The 16115-nt window shown below is 46.2% G+C and overlaps 1 protein-coding gene and 1 long non-coding RNA gene across 4 annotated transcripts in view; one reads left to right on the top strand and one right to left on the bottom strand.

Moving 5' to 3' along the window:
• TKTL1 (transketolase like 1) overlaps positions 1-13667 on the top strand; it is a 28419-nt gene extending 14752 nt beyond the window's left edge. The window contains exons 7-13 of the mRNA XM_070290436.1: positions 1018-1182; positions 4634-4790; positions 6260-6390; positions 8890-8973; positions 11144-11240; positions 11365-11484; positions 12741-13667. Of these exons, the coding sequence (XP_070146537.1) occupies positions 1018-1182; positions 4634-4790; positions 6260-6390; positions 8890-8973; positions 11144-11240; positions 11365-11484; positions 12741-12913 (927 nt within the window). The 3' untranslated portion in view covers positions 12914-13667. The remainder of the gene's footprint in view (positions 1-1017; positions 1183-4633; positions 4791-6259; positions 6391-8889; positions 8974-11143; positions 11241-11364; positions 11485-12740) is intronic.
• Positions 1143-16018, bottom strand: LOC138930361 (uncharacterized). Of its 3 annotated transcripts, none has more exons than XR_011446170.1 (4): positions 15928-16003; positions 13359-13500; positions 4618-4829; positions 1143-4121 (listed from the first exon to the last, which is right to left on the bottom strand). It is a non-coding gene; the product is annotated as an uncharacterized lncRNA (long non-coding RNA). The 3 variants fall into 3 exon arrangements; XR_011446171.1 differs by having other exon boundaries at positions 3205-4121; positions 15932-16018; XR_011446169.1 differs by lacking the exons at positions 1143-4121; positions 4618-4829 and adding an exon at positions 10734-10872.
• Positions 16019-16115: the final 97 nt, after the last annotated feature.

Genomic DNA, 16115 nt, shown 5'->3' with positions numbered 1-16115 from the left:
TTGGCTATTGTGAATAATGCTGCAATGAACATTAGTGTACAGCTTTTTGTGTATTTGTATTTTTCTCTTGGGTAATTACCTAGGAGTAGAGTTGCTGGGTCATAATTGTAATTCTATGTTTAACTCTTAGGGAATATCAAATCTGGGGGGTTTTTAATAGAAAAAATATAGTAAAGACGTCAGTTTTCCCCCAGATTAATCCATGGGTTCAGTCCAGTCTCATACAGTATGCTAATAGAATTATTTATTATTTGTATAATGATTCCAAAGTTCTCCCTTTTAATATTTACAGTGAGTATTATCATTTTTAAAAACTACTTATTTCTGTCTGTGCTGTATCTTCGTTACACATGGCCTTTCTCTAGTTGTGGAGAGCAGGGACTACCCTCTAGCTGTGTTGTGCGGCTTCTCACACTGTGACTTCTCTAGTTGCAGAGCATGGGCTCTTGGGCACGTGGGCTTCAGTAGTAGTGCATGGGCTCAGTTGTTGCACAGCTGTGGAATCTCCTAGGAGCAGGGATTGAGCCAGTGTCCCCTGCATTGCAGGGCAGATTCTCAACCACTGGACCACCAGGGAAGCCCCTGTTACCAGCTTTATAATTAAAATAAGTCACAGAGGCATTTGCATGTTTGGAAATTTAAGTTTTTAATCAACTATAAGAATGAGACAAGAATAAATTTATTTTTGGGAAATTGATACCCAAGTGAGCAAAGTATGGATGTAAGATTGGCTAGCAATCATGTTGTTTTGGATTTTTTTCCCTTTTGGTCGCATGTGTGGCATGTGGGATCTTAGTTCCCATCAGGGCTTGAACCTGTGCCCCTGCATTGGGAGCACAGAGTTTTAACCATTTGACCACCAGGGAAGTCCCAGCAGTCCTTTCTTATTACCCCAAAGGAGATTTTCGGTGAATTACAAATTTGCTTGCTTCATTAAGGAGGATGACAATTCATAATTCTACCAAATTTCACCTTTCTTCTAAATACATTCTAAGAAACTCTCCTGTTGACTTTCAGATAGCTACTCGGAAAGCATGTGGTTTGGCTCTGGCCAAGCTGGGCCATGCAAATGACAGAGTTATTGTGCTGGATGGTGATACCAAGAACTCCACCTTCTCTGACATATTCAAGAGAGAACACCCTGAGCGCTTCATCGAGTGTTTTATTGCTGAGCAAAACATGGTACGTGTGTGGAACATCACTTTGAGTCATCTCATTGACAAATGGTTACCCGCTCGAGGAGGCCTGCCCCCCTTACAGTTTTTCTTTCCACTTACAAAGGCAAAGGAAGTGGAGGGAAAAAGTCTCAGGGGAAACAAGTAGAGAGCAGTCAGGAAGAGTATGAGGGGTGGCTTCCAGGATTGCTGGGACAGGCATGGTTAGATGGCCCCACACTTTCTCCAGAGAGTCTGCGGGCTACAGCCATCTGACCTCAGGGCTCCTAGTCTGAAGAATGTCTAGCTCCCTAGTAGCTCTAGGTGGCCCCTGGGATGTTGTAGGATTGCCTGGCTGTGGCCAGTAGGTGCAGAACCTCAAGGGATTGTGGTTTGTCTCTCCACCTTGTAGTATGGGGCCTAATATATCCTAGATATTTCAGTGTTCATGCAAGTAAATGCCTTGACTTCTAAAGTTCTGCACCAGTGCAGAGGATAGCACACATTTACCCTCATATCGCAGAGGCCAGAAACAGCACTGACCAGAAAGCTATGGGCCAGCAGGCCTCACGTGACCAGAGATATTTTGTTTGGAACAAACAGTATTTACAAATATTTTAAATTAGTTGCCAGCTTTTTAAAGTCAGGAAATTTTTATATGGAATCCAGATTTCTGGATTTTTCTTAAAGAATGGGAAGATCTGGCAACACTGGAACAACATTCCCTCCTTCCTGCCACCAGTTGGCTGGAGTCAAGCAGGGGCCCTGTTTAGATGGGCATCCACAGCCATCTCACCATGTCCCTGCCTCTTGCTGGCCTATTCCTTTGTTCATGGTGCTTCCCTGGCCCTATCAGTGTTGGAATCTAAGCCCCTCTGTTCAGTAAAGCAGGTCACTGCAATTGTAAGGATATGAGCATTTTTCAGTGGGTCTCATTAACCTATTTCCATTTTTAATGGAAAAAAAAAATACAACTCATTTTTCTGAATTGAGCCTCAAAAAGTTTGCTTCCCTATGCATTGATTCTTTCAACCAGCAACTGAAAAAAAAAAACCTAGTAAAGAAGCAGCCACCAAGTGAATAGTGTCCTGTGCTGCCAGATAAAACTGGTGGCTTCAGGGAGAGCATGACTAGGGCCAATCAGGAGCAAGCTCTCAGAAGAGGTGACATTTAAACTGAGACTTAAGTGACAAGGAGTCCGTCACACGCAGATCCAGGGATAGCATTCCCAGCAGAGCGCCCAGCTAGCTCTGCTGCATGCCCAGATTGGAGCTGTTCAGGGAGCAGAAGGAAGGGCCTGAGACTCTGGTATGGAGAAGAGCTTGTTGAGGGAAGTGGGGTAGTGGCAAGAGATGACAGCTTGGACCAGGTCAGTAGCTGTGGGGTTGGGGAGATGCAGACTCATGCAGGGTAGATGACCGGGTGTAACCAAGGCTAGCAATGGGCATAGGCCAGAGCACCTGGGAAACAGACAAGACTAGAGCAGGAATGGGTTTTGGGGACATAGGAGCCCTCGCTGAGCCCTGAGGGGTTAGACTACCTCTTAGACTGGGGGTAGGGGTTCCAGGTAGGTCAGAGGATAGATCATTTATCTCCAGATGTGTTTGCTTTCCAAACCGCTGAATGTCTTTTTCTAAGTAGATCTAAAAGCTTTAAGTTAACATCTAAATTTTTCATTAAATTTTTTAAGTTCACATCTAAATATATCCTTGGTATCTAGATTCAACTGATGCCGAGGATGTAACTTCCCGTATGTTGTAGTTTGTGACACTCGAATACTTAAATCATCCAGTTACACGAAGGCTCTCTTTGTCAGAAATTAAATGTTTTTCTACTTGAATTCTTACTTCCATTTTACTTCTTATTCATGAAGGCCTTTTACTGTTAATTCTGCAATAAACTATGCATATACATTGATGGTTTTTAAAATTTGTTTCCTACATCCACAGGCCTTAGAGCATTACCATTTTTTTCTTCTGGATTGAGATATGGCTATAATTTTTAGCTTGTGTAGCAGTAGTTAAGTACACTTATTAGAGCTAGAATGAGATAAGATTCAGAACAAAATCTATTTGTATTTAAATGATGTAAGTGCCGGAAAACCTTATTCAAGTAAATATGGTGCTGGAAAGAGTAAAAATTTTGTTGCAGCAACGTCATTCAGTTCATTTGAATCCCGTTCCAGCTATAAGCCAAAAATCACACAGTGATCTTTCATGTCCAGTTGTTTGTGGAAAATTACTTGTAAAGGATTGACACTTCAGTTAGGTTCTCTTTCAGTTTTGTTAGAAGAATTGGAAAACCCCTGACTTACAGAAGGATTTGTTATCCAGTCTTTTGAGCTTTGTAGTTTTTCAAGGCTGCTGTGATTATTTCAAATTATTCTTTCTGTTTCTGGAGCTCTTATATTCCAGGATGTTGCCCCACTGAAGGAGCAACCCGAGGTGGGTGAGAGTATACATTTTGGCAGTTAGTTGCTGGGAGGTGATTATCAGGGAGATGGTGGGAAGGAGGCCCTGGGCCCTTTCCCTAGCAGGCAGATATGGGAGTCAAGGATCTTGATGTTGAGACCAGCCACAGCCATGCACCCTTTGAAAGGTCTTTGTTTACCTCTGAGATACTCATCTTCTAGTTTGAAGGCCACCAGGGTGTGTGAGCCTGGCTTTGCAGGAGAGGTGAGCAATAGAGAGACAGAGGAGACCTTAACATCATGCAGATCAGAGTGACACCATGGGACCCCATGCTGGTTCCCTGTGAAGGGGGCAGATGAGGAGGAGTGTGGCACTCAGCCCCAGGACTTAGTCCAGGTGCACCTCCTGGCAGCTCCAGCTGGGGAGGGAGCAGCAACATCCAGTGAGGCAGGCAGTCCCTAGTGCTGGATGCTCCTCAGAGGTCAGATGTGATGCAGAGGAACTCAGGCGACCTCTTGCATTTGGCAGCTTCCAGGTCCCTCATGGGGATGGCGGCCTAGATGAAGGAGAACGTGCAGAAAGTGGGAAATGAGAGAGTGTGCAAGGTTTTCCTGGGAAGGAGAACATGGACGAAGGGCAGAATCTGGAGCAGGAGTGCAAGGGGAAATTGAGGGAGAAACTGAGGTAACGTGGGAAGGGAGGGGACAACTGCATGGTCAGAGAGCCCCTTGAGAAAGCAGGAGAAGGATGAGATTCAGCAGGGTGGGAAGAGGGGACAGAGGCAGGAGACGAGGAGAGTGGGAAGGAGACCCACAAGGACTGCAGGGCAGCCTTGAGTGCCCCGAGGTTCCCCAGCTTGGATTTGAAGAAATGGGGCCACGACTTCAGTTCCTCTCGTTTCTGGCAGTGTTCAGGGGACACGGTGAATTTGCCAGGTTTGGGATTTTCCCAGGTAGGTGGCTGGAGGAGGGGTGTGGCGAGGTGAGGAGGTGCAAAGGATAGGTGATCCTGAGAAGCATACACTCTACACTGGGAAACAGGTTCTGATTCACCTTTTTTGTGATGCAGGTGAGTGTGGCGCTGGGATGTGTCACCCGTGGTCGCACCGTGGCTTTTGCTTGCACCTTCGCTGCCTTTTTGACCCGAGCCTTTGATCAGATCCGGATGGGAGCCATCTCGCAAACCAACATCAATCTTATTGGGTCCCACTGTGGGGTGTCCGTAGGTATGAGTTCTCAATGCCATCATCTTAATTGCCCTCCTCCTTTAGAGAAAGATCAGCATGTGAGCAGTTGAACTGCCCAACATAGAGTTCTGTGATATTAGTTTGATTATTTGTAACCTGTTTTTTTTTAAGGGCCATATTGTGTTTCAGAAGTTCCAGAAACTGGGTAACTTTTTAGCTGATCTCCTGGTATTACTGTAAAGTGCCCATTGTTTCAGTCATTGAGAAATACTTATCCTGAGTGCCTCTTCTGTGACAAGCCACATACTAGGTAGTGATCGGGCCACTCTGGCATCACAGAATTCTTTCCTGCTGTTTGGTCGCCTTAGTCTGAGTTGGGACAGACAGCTTGCCAGGGGTCTCCTGGGATAAGCAGCCTGGTCAGGTAGAATGAATGGGAAGCCTCAAGGTGGCCAACATCGGGGCATTAACTGTGGATGAGAAACAGGGAAGCCAGGAGGATGGAGGTGTGCGTTAGCACTGGATAGAAAATGGAATGAACCTGTAAGAGCCTGAGCAAAGACGGCAACATCGCTGACAGGAGGAGTCCCAAACTGCATGAGAAGCAAAACGCCAGTGCCCAGTGGTTTCTTGCCTAGGAAACATCTGGGAGTTGTGTTTGTGGAGGATAGCAATGGGGACTCTAGAAAGATGGGGCACCTGACATGCCTGTGGCAGGGCAGGTCATCAAGGTAGATGTGACTGACAGCTGACCCTTGCTGCCAGAAGGCTGGAGGGGAGGGCTGGAACTGCACGTCTGGGTGTTGTCCCAGGGACTTCCAGGGAGAGCTCGACTGGCAAAGGAGACTATGGGTGGGCCAGATTCAAGGGAAGAGAGGAGGGCCGGCACAGGGGCCTCTCCTGGGGCTGGGTATAAAGTCAGTTTTAAAGTCAGCCAAGTGGAAAAGTGGTTCTAAGTCCAACCCAGAAGAACTGGAGTTCTTTGAAGAGACAATGGTCCCAGGCCAGGCAGTGTCCACGGTGACAGTCTCCTTCCTAGCTGGAAGAGCTCAGACACCCTGGTGTACGTTGGGTTACATGAAGTCCCTGAGTTCCAACAGTACCCCCAGGGCACCCCGAAGGTATGTTCTATAATGCTCAGCTACTTTGAAAGCCATGAGAAATGAGAGACCACTGGAGTCTGAAGACTTTCATCTCTTGATGGAAAAGGTAAAAGAGCAGAGAAGAAACAACAGAGTCTGGAGGGACCCTCCTCGGAGAAGAGGACAGGGGCAGAGACCTGGTACTTGGAAGAGAGCATGGGTCACCTAGGGTAGCAGTACCAGTCACACTGAGTGCCAGATGCTGGCGAGGCTCGAGGCCAAGAAGTGGCTTCTGCTGTGTTGCTTACAGTGTCTGTAGCGACTGCTGGGATGGTGGCCCCCATGGCAGACAGCACAGTCACTCGTCCAGTGGAGGGCAGGCTCCTACTGGGGTCTCTTTGTTGAGCTATGGTTTTGCTTTCTCAGGTGAAGACGGCCCCTCCCAGATGGCCCTGGAGGACCTAGCCATGTTCCGAGCCATTCCAAACTGCACGATTTTCTATCCAAGTGATGCCATCTCGACAGAGCATGCTATTTTCCTGGCGGCCAATACCAAGGTATTTCTTAGAAAACACTGGTACAGACAAAAAATGTGTCTGGGCTTTCCTGCTAGTTTGGTACTGATGGTTTGATATTACTTTTCTCATCACAAAGGTAATAGATGTTTGTTACAGGTAATTTGGTGGCTTAGAGGTTAAAGTGTCTGCCTGCAATGCAGGAGACCTGGGTTCGATCCCTAGGTCGGGAAGATCCCTTGGAGAAGGAAATGGAAACCCACCCCAGTATTCTTGCCTGGAGAATCCCATGGACGGAGGAGCCTGGTGGGCTACAGTCCATGGGGTTGCAAAGAGTCGGACCTGACTGAGCGACACACACACACGTAATTTAATTGTAGGCTTTTTTTGGCTGCACTGGGTCTTTGTTGCTGCACAGGCTTACTCTAGTTGTGGCAAGTGGGGCCTACTTTCTAGTTGTGGTGCGCAGGCTTTTCATTGTGATGGCTTCTCTTGATGCAGAGCATGGGCTCTAGGGCGCACACGGGCTTCAGTAGTTGCGGCACATGGGCTTAGTCTCTCTGCAGCATGTGGGATCCTTCTGGTCCATGGATCTAGCCTGTGTCCCCTGCACTGGAAGGTGAATTCTTAACCACTGAACCACCAGGGAAGTCCTGTAGGATTCCCTTTAAAGACAGCGCCATTACCCCAAAAAGGGTAATGGAAGCATGTAGAACATGAACACATTTGCATTGTAAAAAAAAAAAAAAAAAACAGTGCAGAACAAGGTCAAACTCCCAGCGAACTGTATGGGGTGAAACTTAGGTCAAGAAGAGGGGGAAACTGGGGGGCTCTGGGACCAGGAATCCTTGGCAGAGCCATGGCAGTGGGCTCCAGTGACAAGCCACCAGGTGTGGGTGTTAGACACAGCCTGTGTGACTGCCACCTTGTGATAGCCAGAAAGCTGGAGAGTTGTCAGCTGCAACTGGAGATGAACCCTAGAATCCCCAGCCCTGGCCCACCCTCCTCAAAAACTGCTTAGAAAGGTAAAAGTCTGACTTCTGCCCTGCCTACCCCTCCTGAAGTCTCACCCAGGGGCATCAGTTGGACACAACCTGGCTCCTGTCCAGAACCCAGCTGCAGGGGCTTCCCTGATGGTTCAGTGGGTAAAGAATCTGCCTGCAGTGTAGGAGACACAGAACCCTGCAGCTGTAAGAAAGTTTAGGGAACAGAATCTTTACGTTTCCAAACTCTCCAGCTAGCAGTCACTGGACTCACCTCACCACTACCACCCCCCAGCCCTGCACACAACCCTGTGCACGGTTGAGATGGGTCATGCAACATGCAGGTTCCATTCCTGGCATTTCCAATGTGTGTGACACATGAGTTTCTTTGACTTTTTTTTTCTTTATTTTTTAACCTAAGTGGACTCACATGATTCTGTACTTTCCTACTTGGTGTATCCTGGACATTATTTGATGTCTGCACATACAGCGCAAGCTCATGTGTGTTGCAGTATCTTATTTGTGGAAAGTTCAAAAGAAACATCAGAATAGAGGTGGCTTCTTGGGTGGGAGAGAGGCATGAGGGAACTTTCTGGGCAAGTACAAATGCTCTCCAGACTGAGGAGACAGATACATGGTGTATAACTTGTCAGAATTCAGGGTGTGCTCCACTTAAGTAAATTTTACCTCCTAAAAATGTGCTGAACAGAAGTGGTTCATAGCATGTAAATTAACAAAGGGAAGCAGTGTTTCTAAATTAATGTATTAGTTTATCATGTATGATTTGAATATGTATGTAAATCAACAATCTGGTTCTCAGGTGGCACAGAGAATTCACCATTTCCCCCTGTCAGGGGATCTTCCCAATCCAGAAATTGAACCTGGGTCTCTTAGGTCTCCTGCACTGGGAGGCAGGTTCTTTACCACTAGTGCCACCTGGGAAGCCCCGTAGACAGAGGAGCCTGGCGGGCTACACAGTCCATGGGGTCACAGAGTTCAACATGACTTAGCATGCATGCACACAAATTAACAAATACTCTATAGATATTTGAGTATTTGTTTATAGTTCTATTTATATGTTCAAGGTGATGACGATGAAAAGAATTGACATCTTCTCATTGGAAGACGAGTAATTTTATGTTCTGGTATCTAAGGTATTTCTAAGAATGAAGTATTACATGCTGTTGTGACAAAAATTGCTTACCATTATGTTTTAGGGTTTCTATTCAAGGTAAGTAAGTGCTCATGCCCCGAGTTTATGTTTGGTTGAGACCAATCGGTGTGTATCTGAGGAAGCTTTCCCAAAGGGGTGAGCATGATAGCATGGAGAGCTTGTCACTGGGCATCCAGCAGCTTCCCTCACAGGCTTTTGCCTCCTGATCAGTAACACCTGACCTGTTGCCAGTGGTTAGAGACGGTTATCCCTCGCTCCAAAATGCACATTGTGTTTTTCATGCTAAGAATTATTCAGTCCTTCCCAGCTTCCTTTTAAGGTTTATTAGTTGGAAATTTAGTTTTATTTTCTAAACTGTGGCTCTGGTGTTCATTTACACCCTAGGGAATGTGCTACATTCGAACCAGTCGGCCAGAAACTGCAATTATTTACACCCCACAAGAAAGCTTTGCGATTGGACAGGCCAAGGTAAGGCATTAATTAAGTTCTCCTGTATCTTCCAGTATTAGTTTGTGTTGGGAGCACTGTTCTTTACAGCCAGAGTTAGGGGCCCCAACAGTTGAGGCTTTATTCTTCCTTTGTTCTAGTCTTTAAAAAAAAAACATGATATTTCCCTGCTTTTCTTCAGAAAGTAATATTCTGCCAATGTCAGCCTGAACTTAACTTTTCTCCTTTCTGAAAGGAGTCTCTGTTGAACCTTTAAAGATAAATAACTTGAAGACTCTTGAGTTGCTTGGCTGTACGTTAACCACAGACAGCATCAAGCTAAAAAAATAATAGAACCCATTTCAAATGAGTAGTAGATCTGTTAGGTTATTGTTTTGCCCATCGGAGGCCAGGAATATAACAAACGTGAACCATCTTGCCTCTGGCCATTGTGTGGCCCTGAGGTTGGTTTTGTGGGATGTGGCCACACCTTCAGCCCTGCTGGGTGCTTCCTATCTCCTGTCTCCTTGAGAAAGCCTTGGAAGCACAGATAGTTAGCAGCTATATTTTGAAGATGAGGGACAAAGAAGGGTGAGTAGCAAGCCCAGTCAGCAACCTGCTGTCTATGGGCCTGCCTTTCGGAGTTGTGCACGAAGAAAGCCAATAGCATCTGTGGAGAAAATACATGATTGTCCACCACCTAGAGGGTAGGCCTTACAGATGTTTGGGCATGTTTTCTTCCTGACTTTTTCTAGGTGTATATCTTAGTTGAGATCATGTTGCATAGGACTGTTTTATGTCCTGCCTTTTATCTTATAAGCCTTTTAGAATACTCTTCTTAAGTATGTAAAAGAATGATAGTCACTATTAAAGGAGCAATACATGACTTCCAACTTGATTGATAAAGGACTAGGTTGCACCAGAATTCACAGTGGTAGTGCTCAGAATGAATAAATGAGCCCTGAATAGCTTTAGTGCCACAGGAGAGCAGGTATATTCAGAACAGTTCCTAGCCCCCCATAGTTTCATTCCACTGAATGGAAAAGCTGAACTATTCACTTCAGTGTGAAGTACAGGTGCTATTGTTCCATGGACTCCCACTCAAGGCCATCTGTTTGCCTCTAGGGGTGGCAGGGAGGGTGTCTCGGTGACAGTCATGTGGTTTTCAGAGTTTTCACATCTCTCTTGTCTTTTTTTCCCCGTGATGTTTGTCCTATCCTGACAAAATGAAGTAAATTTCCTGATGTGAGTTAAATTATGTGTGATGATATGCATGGCATGAATAATTCAAGGCTGGGTTTGCAAAGGGGCATACAGGGATGTGTGTGTATATTTACATATACATATACATATATTTACATATACAAAGGCTAGGACATTCTTAAAGGATGGGGCAAGTGGTTTGAAGCCCTAGATATCTAGTCATAGTGGTGCTTATGCTACAGGGAAACCTATAGAGAGGAACGCAATGCAGACTAATTTCAGATGCCTTTGGTTGGGTGACTTTGAAAGAAACAAACCAATGAAAAACAGAGCAGAGAACCCTATCTGCTTACAGACTAGCAAATGGTTGGGAGCATGGGCTTTGAATTCATATGGGTCTGGCTGTTGGTCTCAACCCTGCCCTGGGCAAGTTCCTCCTGTTCTCAGGTTTGCTTTCCTCAGTCACAGAATGGGCCCACTAATGCATGGGTGTCACAGGGCACTTGGGCATACAGGGTTCTTGGCACAGATCACCCAAAGATGCTCTCAAATAGCCCTCATTAGCACGTTCATCATCAGAGTCCAATCTGCATGGATACCTCCAGAAAGAGGTCTAAGCAGTCCAGAGGTGGTGCCTTTTCAGATCCCTTGGTGGCGGTGAGTCCACACTAGAGCAGATGGGCTGTTGAATTTGCTTCTGGTCTTCTGTCTTTCACATTCCAGTTGGAAATCCACCTGCTTTAGTAAAGGGTCATTTTGCATACTGTAAAAGAACTTAGTGATTTGGCATTGTAAATCATGAGGAAAGGTAGACAAATTTGTTAAATAAACATGAAGTGGGGCTTATTAAAGAGAGCAGTCCTTATTGGTCAGTGTACTGACTCAGCCTTTCGTATAGTGAACTATTAAGCACTGAAATTGGTAGGTTCGAGAGAGCAGACTGTCCTCCACTTTGAGACTCAGTCTGTGTAGTAAGCGCAGCATTTTTGTTTTGTGGGTGCAACACCAGGTCATCCGTCAAAGTGTGAACGACAAGATTATGGTTGTCGGAGCTGGAATTACTTTGCACGAAGCCTTAGCTGCTGCTGATGATCTTTCCAAGCAAGGTCAGTTGGGGGTTGCTGAACACTGAAGTTCGGGCTGGAAGAGGTTGGGCTGCCTGTCTGCCCCAATGCATCTTTTTAGTCTAAGTCTGCTTGATACACTAAGCTGGTTATTGCTGTTTTCTAGATATTTCTATCCGTGTCATTGACCTGTTTACTGTTAAACCTCTGGATGCTGCCACCATCATCTTCAATGCAAAAGCCACAGGTGGCCAAATTATCACAGTGGAGGATCACTACCCAGAAGGTGTGTGCAAGCCTTAGGGGGGACCATTTTGAAAGTCTGCTTTGGTGGAACATGTTTTGTTTTCCTTGACCAGAAGTATGCCATGACCATGGGCAGTCCCTCCAGCAGACTACTCACCCTGTATTACTTGCTCTTCACAAGGCTGTGGGTCTAGGGTCTCTTGCCCATCTATACTGGCTAAGAGAGGTCCCATGTCCATCCTCGTTGGTGTGTACTCAGCACAGTGTGCCCTGCCTGGTCCTTGGGTGGCTCAGTGGCAGTACAGAGGAATGTCTAACTTGGCATTGTGGCGGGAGGGATCGTAAGAAGCTTCACAGTTGCTCTTGTGTATTGACTGATTCATAGTTTGCCCCCTGCAAAAATGCAGACAGTACCTTGCAAGCAGAGAACACAGCAAATGCAGGAAGTATGACCAGGGAGAGGGGGCTGGGCAGTGTTCGGCCTGGGAAGGTCAGGTAGGGCAGAGGAGTGAGTGGGGAGCTTCATGTGTTCGTGTGTCAGGGGCTCCAGAGCAAGCCTGTGGTCTGCAGGGAAGCACTCTCAAAGGAAAAGGCATACACCGGGACCCCCAAGGGCAGAAGACACGGGTCAGGGGTGAAGACCCCCACTCCTTTGGTTCCCTCCCTGCCTCCCTCCCACCCCCCTCCCTCCTTTGGGGGTCCCCCAGCATGCTCCCTTAACCAGCAGCAATAGATGCCCCCCTGGAGACCTAGGGAACCCACTCCAGACTCATTGCCGCGAGTATTATTGAGGGCTGATGGCTGCCAGGCACGTGCCAAACTTCCCAGCTCCCAGAGGAAAGCAGGTGAGCCCCACAAACCACACTGTGGTGCCAACAGCTGAGGAACAGAGACCACTCTTGGCAATAGGTAAAGTGTCTCATTGATGTCAAGGCCTCGTACCAGCCTACTGCCTGGGCACCACCCCCAGGCCAGCCTTGCACGCCGGCCTTTCTGAAGTCAGCAGCTAATTCTTGGGCTCCTGACAGGTTTGAGAATCTGAGCTCCAGAGATCCTTGCATCCATGGAGCCCCAGTGGAGATAACCCCTGCCATAAGTGGGGATGGGAGCAATTTTAAGACTTGCACTTTTGAATGAGAACTCTTCTGGCCAGTTAGGGAACGGTTGTTTATAAATTAGTGCCTAGTGAGAAACATTTCTCCCTGGGAACCACATATTCAAAGGTCTCTACATGATGGGGTTTTGAGGCTGGCTGACTACTTCCAGAATAGATGCTAATATCCCTTGCTTCTCCAGGTGGTATCGGGGAGGCCGTCTGTGCAGCCGTCTCCTTGGAGCCTGACATCATGGTCCATCAGCTGGCAGTGTCAGGGATCCCTCGGAGCGGGAAGCCCAGTGACCTGCTGGATATGTTTGGAATCAGTTCCAAACACATCATATTGGCTGTGGAACGAATTTTAATGAAATAGCTTAGCTGTTGGCTTTGACTAACAGATTGGCCTATTTACCTTACCTTATGTTTATGCTTGTTGCCAAATGATCACTTAAATCTATGTTATTGTGCTTTATTCTTTTTAAAAACAGTGCAAGTTAACTGCTTTCTTGTTAAGCCATAACTATGTGTGCGTGTATAACTCTTACCTTTGAATCATTAAAGTGGATTATAAGATAAAGTTTGAAGTGACAGAATAGCTAACAAAACAACCACCTGATAGCAAGTTTTCTGATGAGACTAGAGATAATTGGGGTAGAGACCAACATAAGGTAACAGTTTCTTAAATGTGTGCATTTTCCTCATAAGTAAAAAAAACATGTGAATTGAATTGTAGACTGCAGTCGCCCAAGTTGGGCAGCGTTATACCACCATGCTGCCCACTGATGGCCCGTGCATGAGGTCAGGTGCTGCTGTCCTACCTGCAGCCTTCCAGGTACTGTGTGACTGCAGTTAATGGGGAATTTCCTCTGGTGTTTGCCTTCATCCCTCCGCTCCCGTGCAGAGGCTGTGGAGCAGCAGTGAAAGCTCTTAGGATGTCCTGTGCTGTTTGAAGTGACTGTTCTGTGAAGAGAGGACATGACTAGGTCTGACCTCCACACTGTGCTCTCTGGTCAGATCTCAGGAATGTCTTATTTACCCAATGACAAAGCCAAACTGTTAGCTCAATTGTACTCATCTACTGACAATATTAAAGTTGACGTTAATAAAGCAATGAAGAACTAACTGGCTAGCTGTTTGCTTTGCTCTGTTTGTGCCTTGTATGTGTGATTTTGTTTGTATGTGTGATTTTGTTTCTCCTTGATAAAATCCTAAATAAGGAAGAAGCTGTTCTTTAAACCAGGAGAGAGATCCATGTCCCCAACAAGCCCTGGAAAGGGTAGTAGGCAGGAGGTAGACCACTAAAGGACAGTATGCAGCCTGAAAAGCCAGCCCTGAGCCAACTCCTTATTTTAGGTCAGAGCATTTAAACCATGTGGTTGGAATACAAGAGAATACCTGCTAGATAAATGAAAGATAGACCAGAGCTTCAAAACTAAAGTTGGCTGGATATATCTGGTATGTCGTGATCCTTATTTCTATCATTCTCACTAACTGGTCATCAAGGGGTTTTTGTTCTAGAATGTGTGGTAGAGATGGAAGAACCAATCTGCCACTGAGTCGTCTGCAGGGCCTAGTCTTTCTGTTCCTGGCTTTTTTAACTCACTAAGCTGGTTCCCTGGCCTGTAAAATTAGCATGATAGTATGCTTATTTCATAAAACTTCAAAAACTTTTAAAATAGTTGATATAATTGATAGAAAATATATCGAATGTATCAAAATACAAAATTATTTAAAAATACCAGGGACTTCCCTGATGGTCCAGTGGCTAAGACTCTGCACTCCCAATGTAGAGGGCCTGGGTTAAATCACTGGTTGGGGAACTAGAGCCCACATGCTGCAATGCTGCAAGTGAGTCCTGGTGCAGCCAAGTAAATATTAAATAGTTGACATTTTTCTATAAAAATAACAGTTCATTACAGGGTCATACAGAAAATTGATAGAATGCAAATCAAAATTTTACCTCACTTAACTGGACATCTCACATTCCATGCAGTTCACCCATTTAAAGAATACATTTTAGTGGTACTTAGCATACTCAAAGAGTTCTATAACCATCACTGTGGTTCATTTTAGGACATTCATATCACTCCAGAGAGAACTGTACCCCTGAGTAGTCTGTCCCCATTCACTGTCCCAGCCCCTGGGAACCACTCGTGTTTACTGTTTCTAGGGATTTAACATATTCTGGACAGTTTGTATGAATGGCATCACACAGTAATGTGACCTTTTTGTCTCCTAGCTTCTTAGCATAATGTATTTCAGGTTCATCTACACTAGAGCTTGTTACAAAATTTCATTCTTTTTTATGGCCACATAATAGTCCATCCTCTGTATAGACTGTTTTGTCCATTGGTTTGTAGAAATCTGGATTTTTACTTTTTGTCTATTGTGAATAATGCTATGAACATTCCTTTTCAAGTTTGTGGATTATAGTTTTACTTACATTGGGTGTATATAAAGCTAGGAGTTGCTGGGTCATGTGATAATTCCGTTTACTCTTTTGAATGTGTATGTGTGTGGGTATAGTTAAAGCAGATTCACGAGGGGTGAATGAAACAATGACCATAATGACACCATGACATCTTTAAAGCACTCTAAGGTAAAGCTGTTGTGAACACAGATAAGCTGGGATGTGTGACCATGCACTGTGCACCACACCAGCTTGTATTTAGATGTATAATGCCTGATTTGGTGATGTCCACAACAAATACTGTGCAGCAATGCACTGTTGAAGCCTAAATGGAGTTCCAAATACAATCCATGATAAAAACTCCATTCCAAAAGCCTGAGTTCAGGCCCCACCGGTGTTGGGCAAGAACAGAAGAGCTGACCTTAGGAATAGGGACTGGGAGGAGAGAATTATGTAGGGATGGGAGTGGCCCAGTTACACCTCCAGGGTGCAGAGTAGCCGAGGTTATAGGGGACAGGAACGCTGTCTACTGGTCTAGGTGCTTAAGTGTGTGTCCCTTGATCTGGAGCCACAGACTCGGGTGACCCTGCCGCATGATTCTAATCCGCAGGTTGCATACTCGTGTATGTAAAGCTGAATTAAAGTCACCCGCTTTGCCCTCAGTTTCATTTGTCAAAGGGGATGACAGTGCTGAGGGTGGGGACAGCTTCTCCCATAGGGCTGTGGCCAGGATTTTAGAAATGCCATATAAATGTCCCCACTGAGGACTACCCTAGCTTGTGGCGCGTTTGTACTCCCCAGCAGTGCCCTTCAGACTCCGTACGCACGCATGCACGCCCCAGCCACTTTCCAGCCTCAGTGGGATCGCCCAGGGCTCGGCAGGGAATCGGCCCCACCTTCTCCCTCTTTGGTCAACCCTCTCCTCGGCAGCCTTGGCTGCTCGAACCTCCCCTCACCTCCGACCCGCCTGTACCTACCCACCATTTGGCCACTGCCTGGCGAAGGCCTGCACCCCACCCGCCCCGCCGGCTCTCCGCATACCTTCTGCCCCACTGCCCGGGGCCGGCCAATCCACGCGGCCCGGGTCACGTCATTGGGTTTTGTCCGGTCACTCACTGAGCCCTAGCCAATCAGCATCGCATGCACCACCCTAGGGGGTGGGGCC

The sequence above is a fragment of the Ovis canadensis genome, chromosome X, assembly GCF_042477335.2.
Source record: "Ovis canadensis isolate MfBH-ARS-UI-01 breed Bighorn chromosome X, ARS-UI_OviCan_v2, whole genome shotgun sequence".
Taxonomy (NCBI): domain Eukaryota; kingdom Metazoa; phylum Chordata; class Mammalia; order Artiodactyla; family Bovidae; genus Ovis; species Ovis canadensis.
The sequence above is the reverse complement of the archived record's forward strand: the minus strand, read 5'-3'. Positions and strand labels throughout refer to the sequence as shown.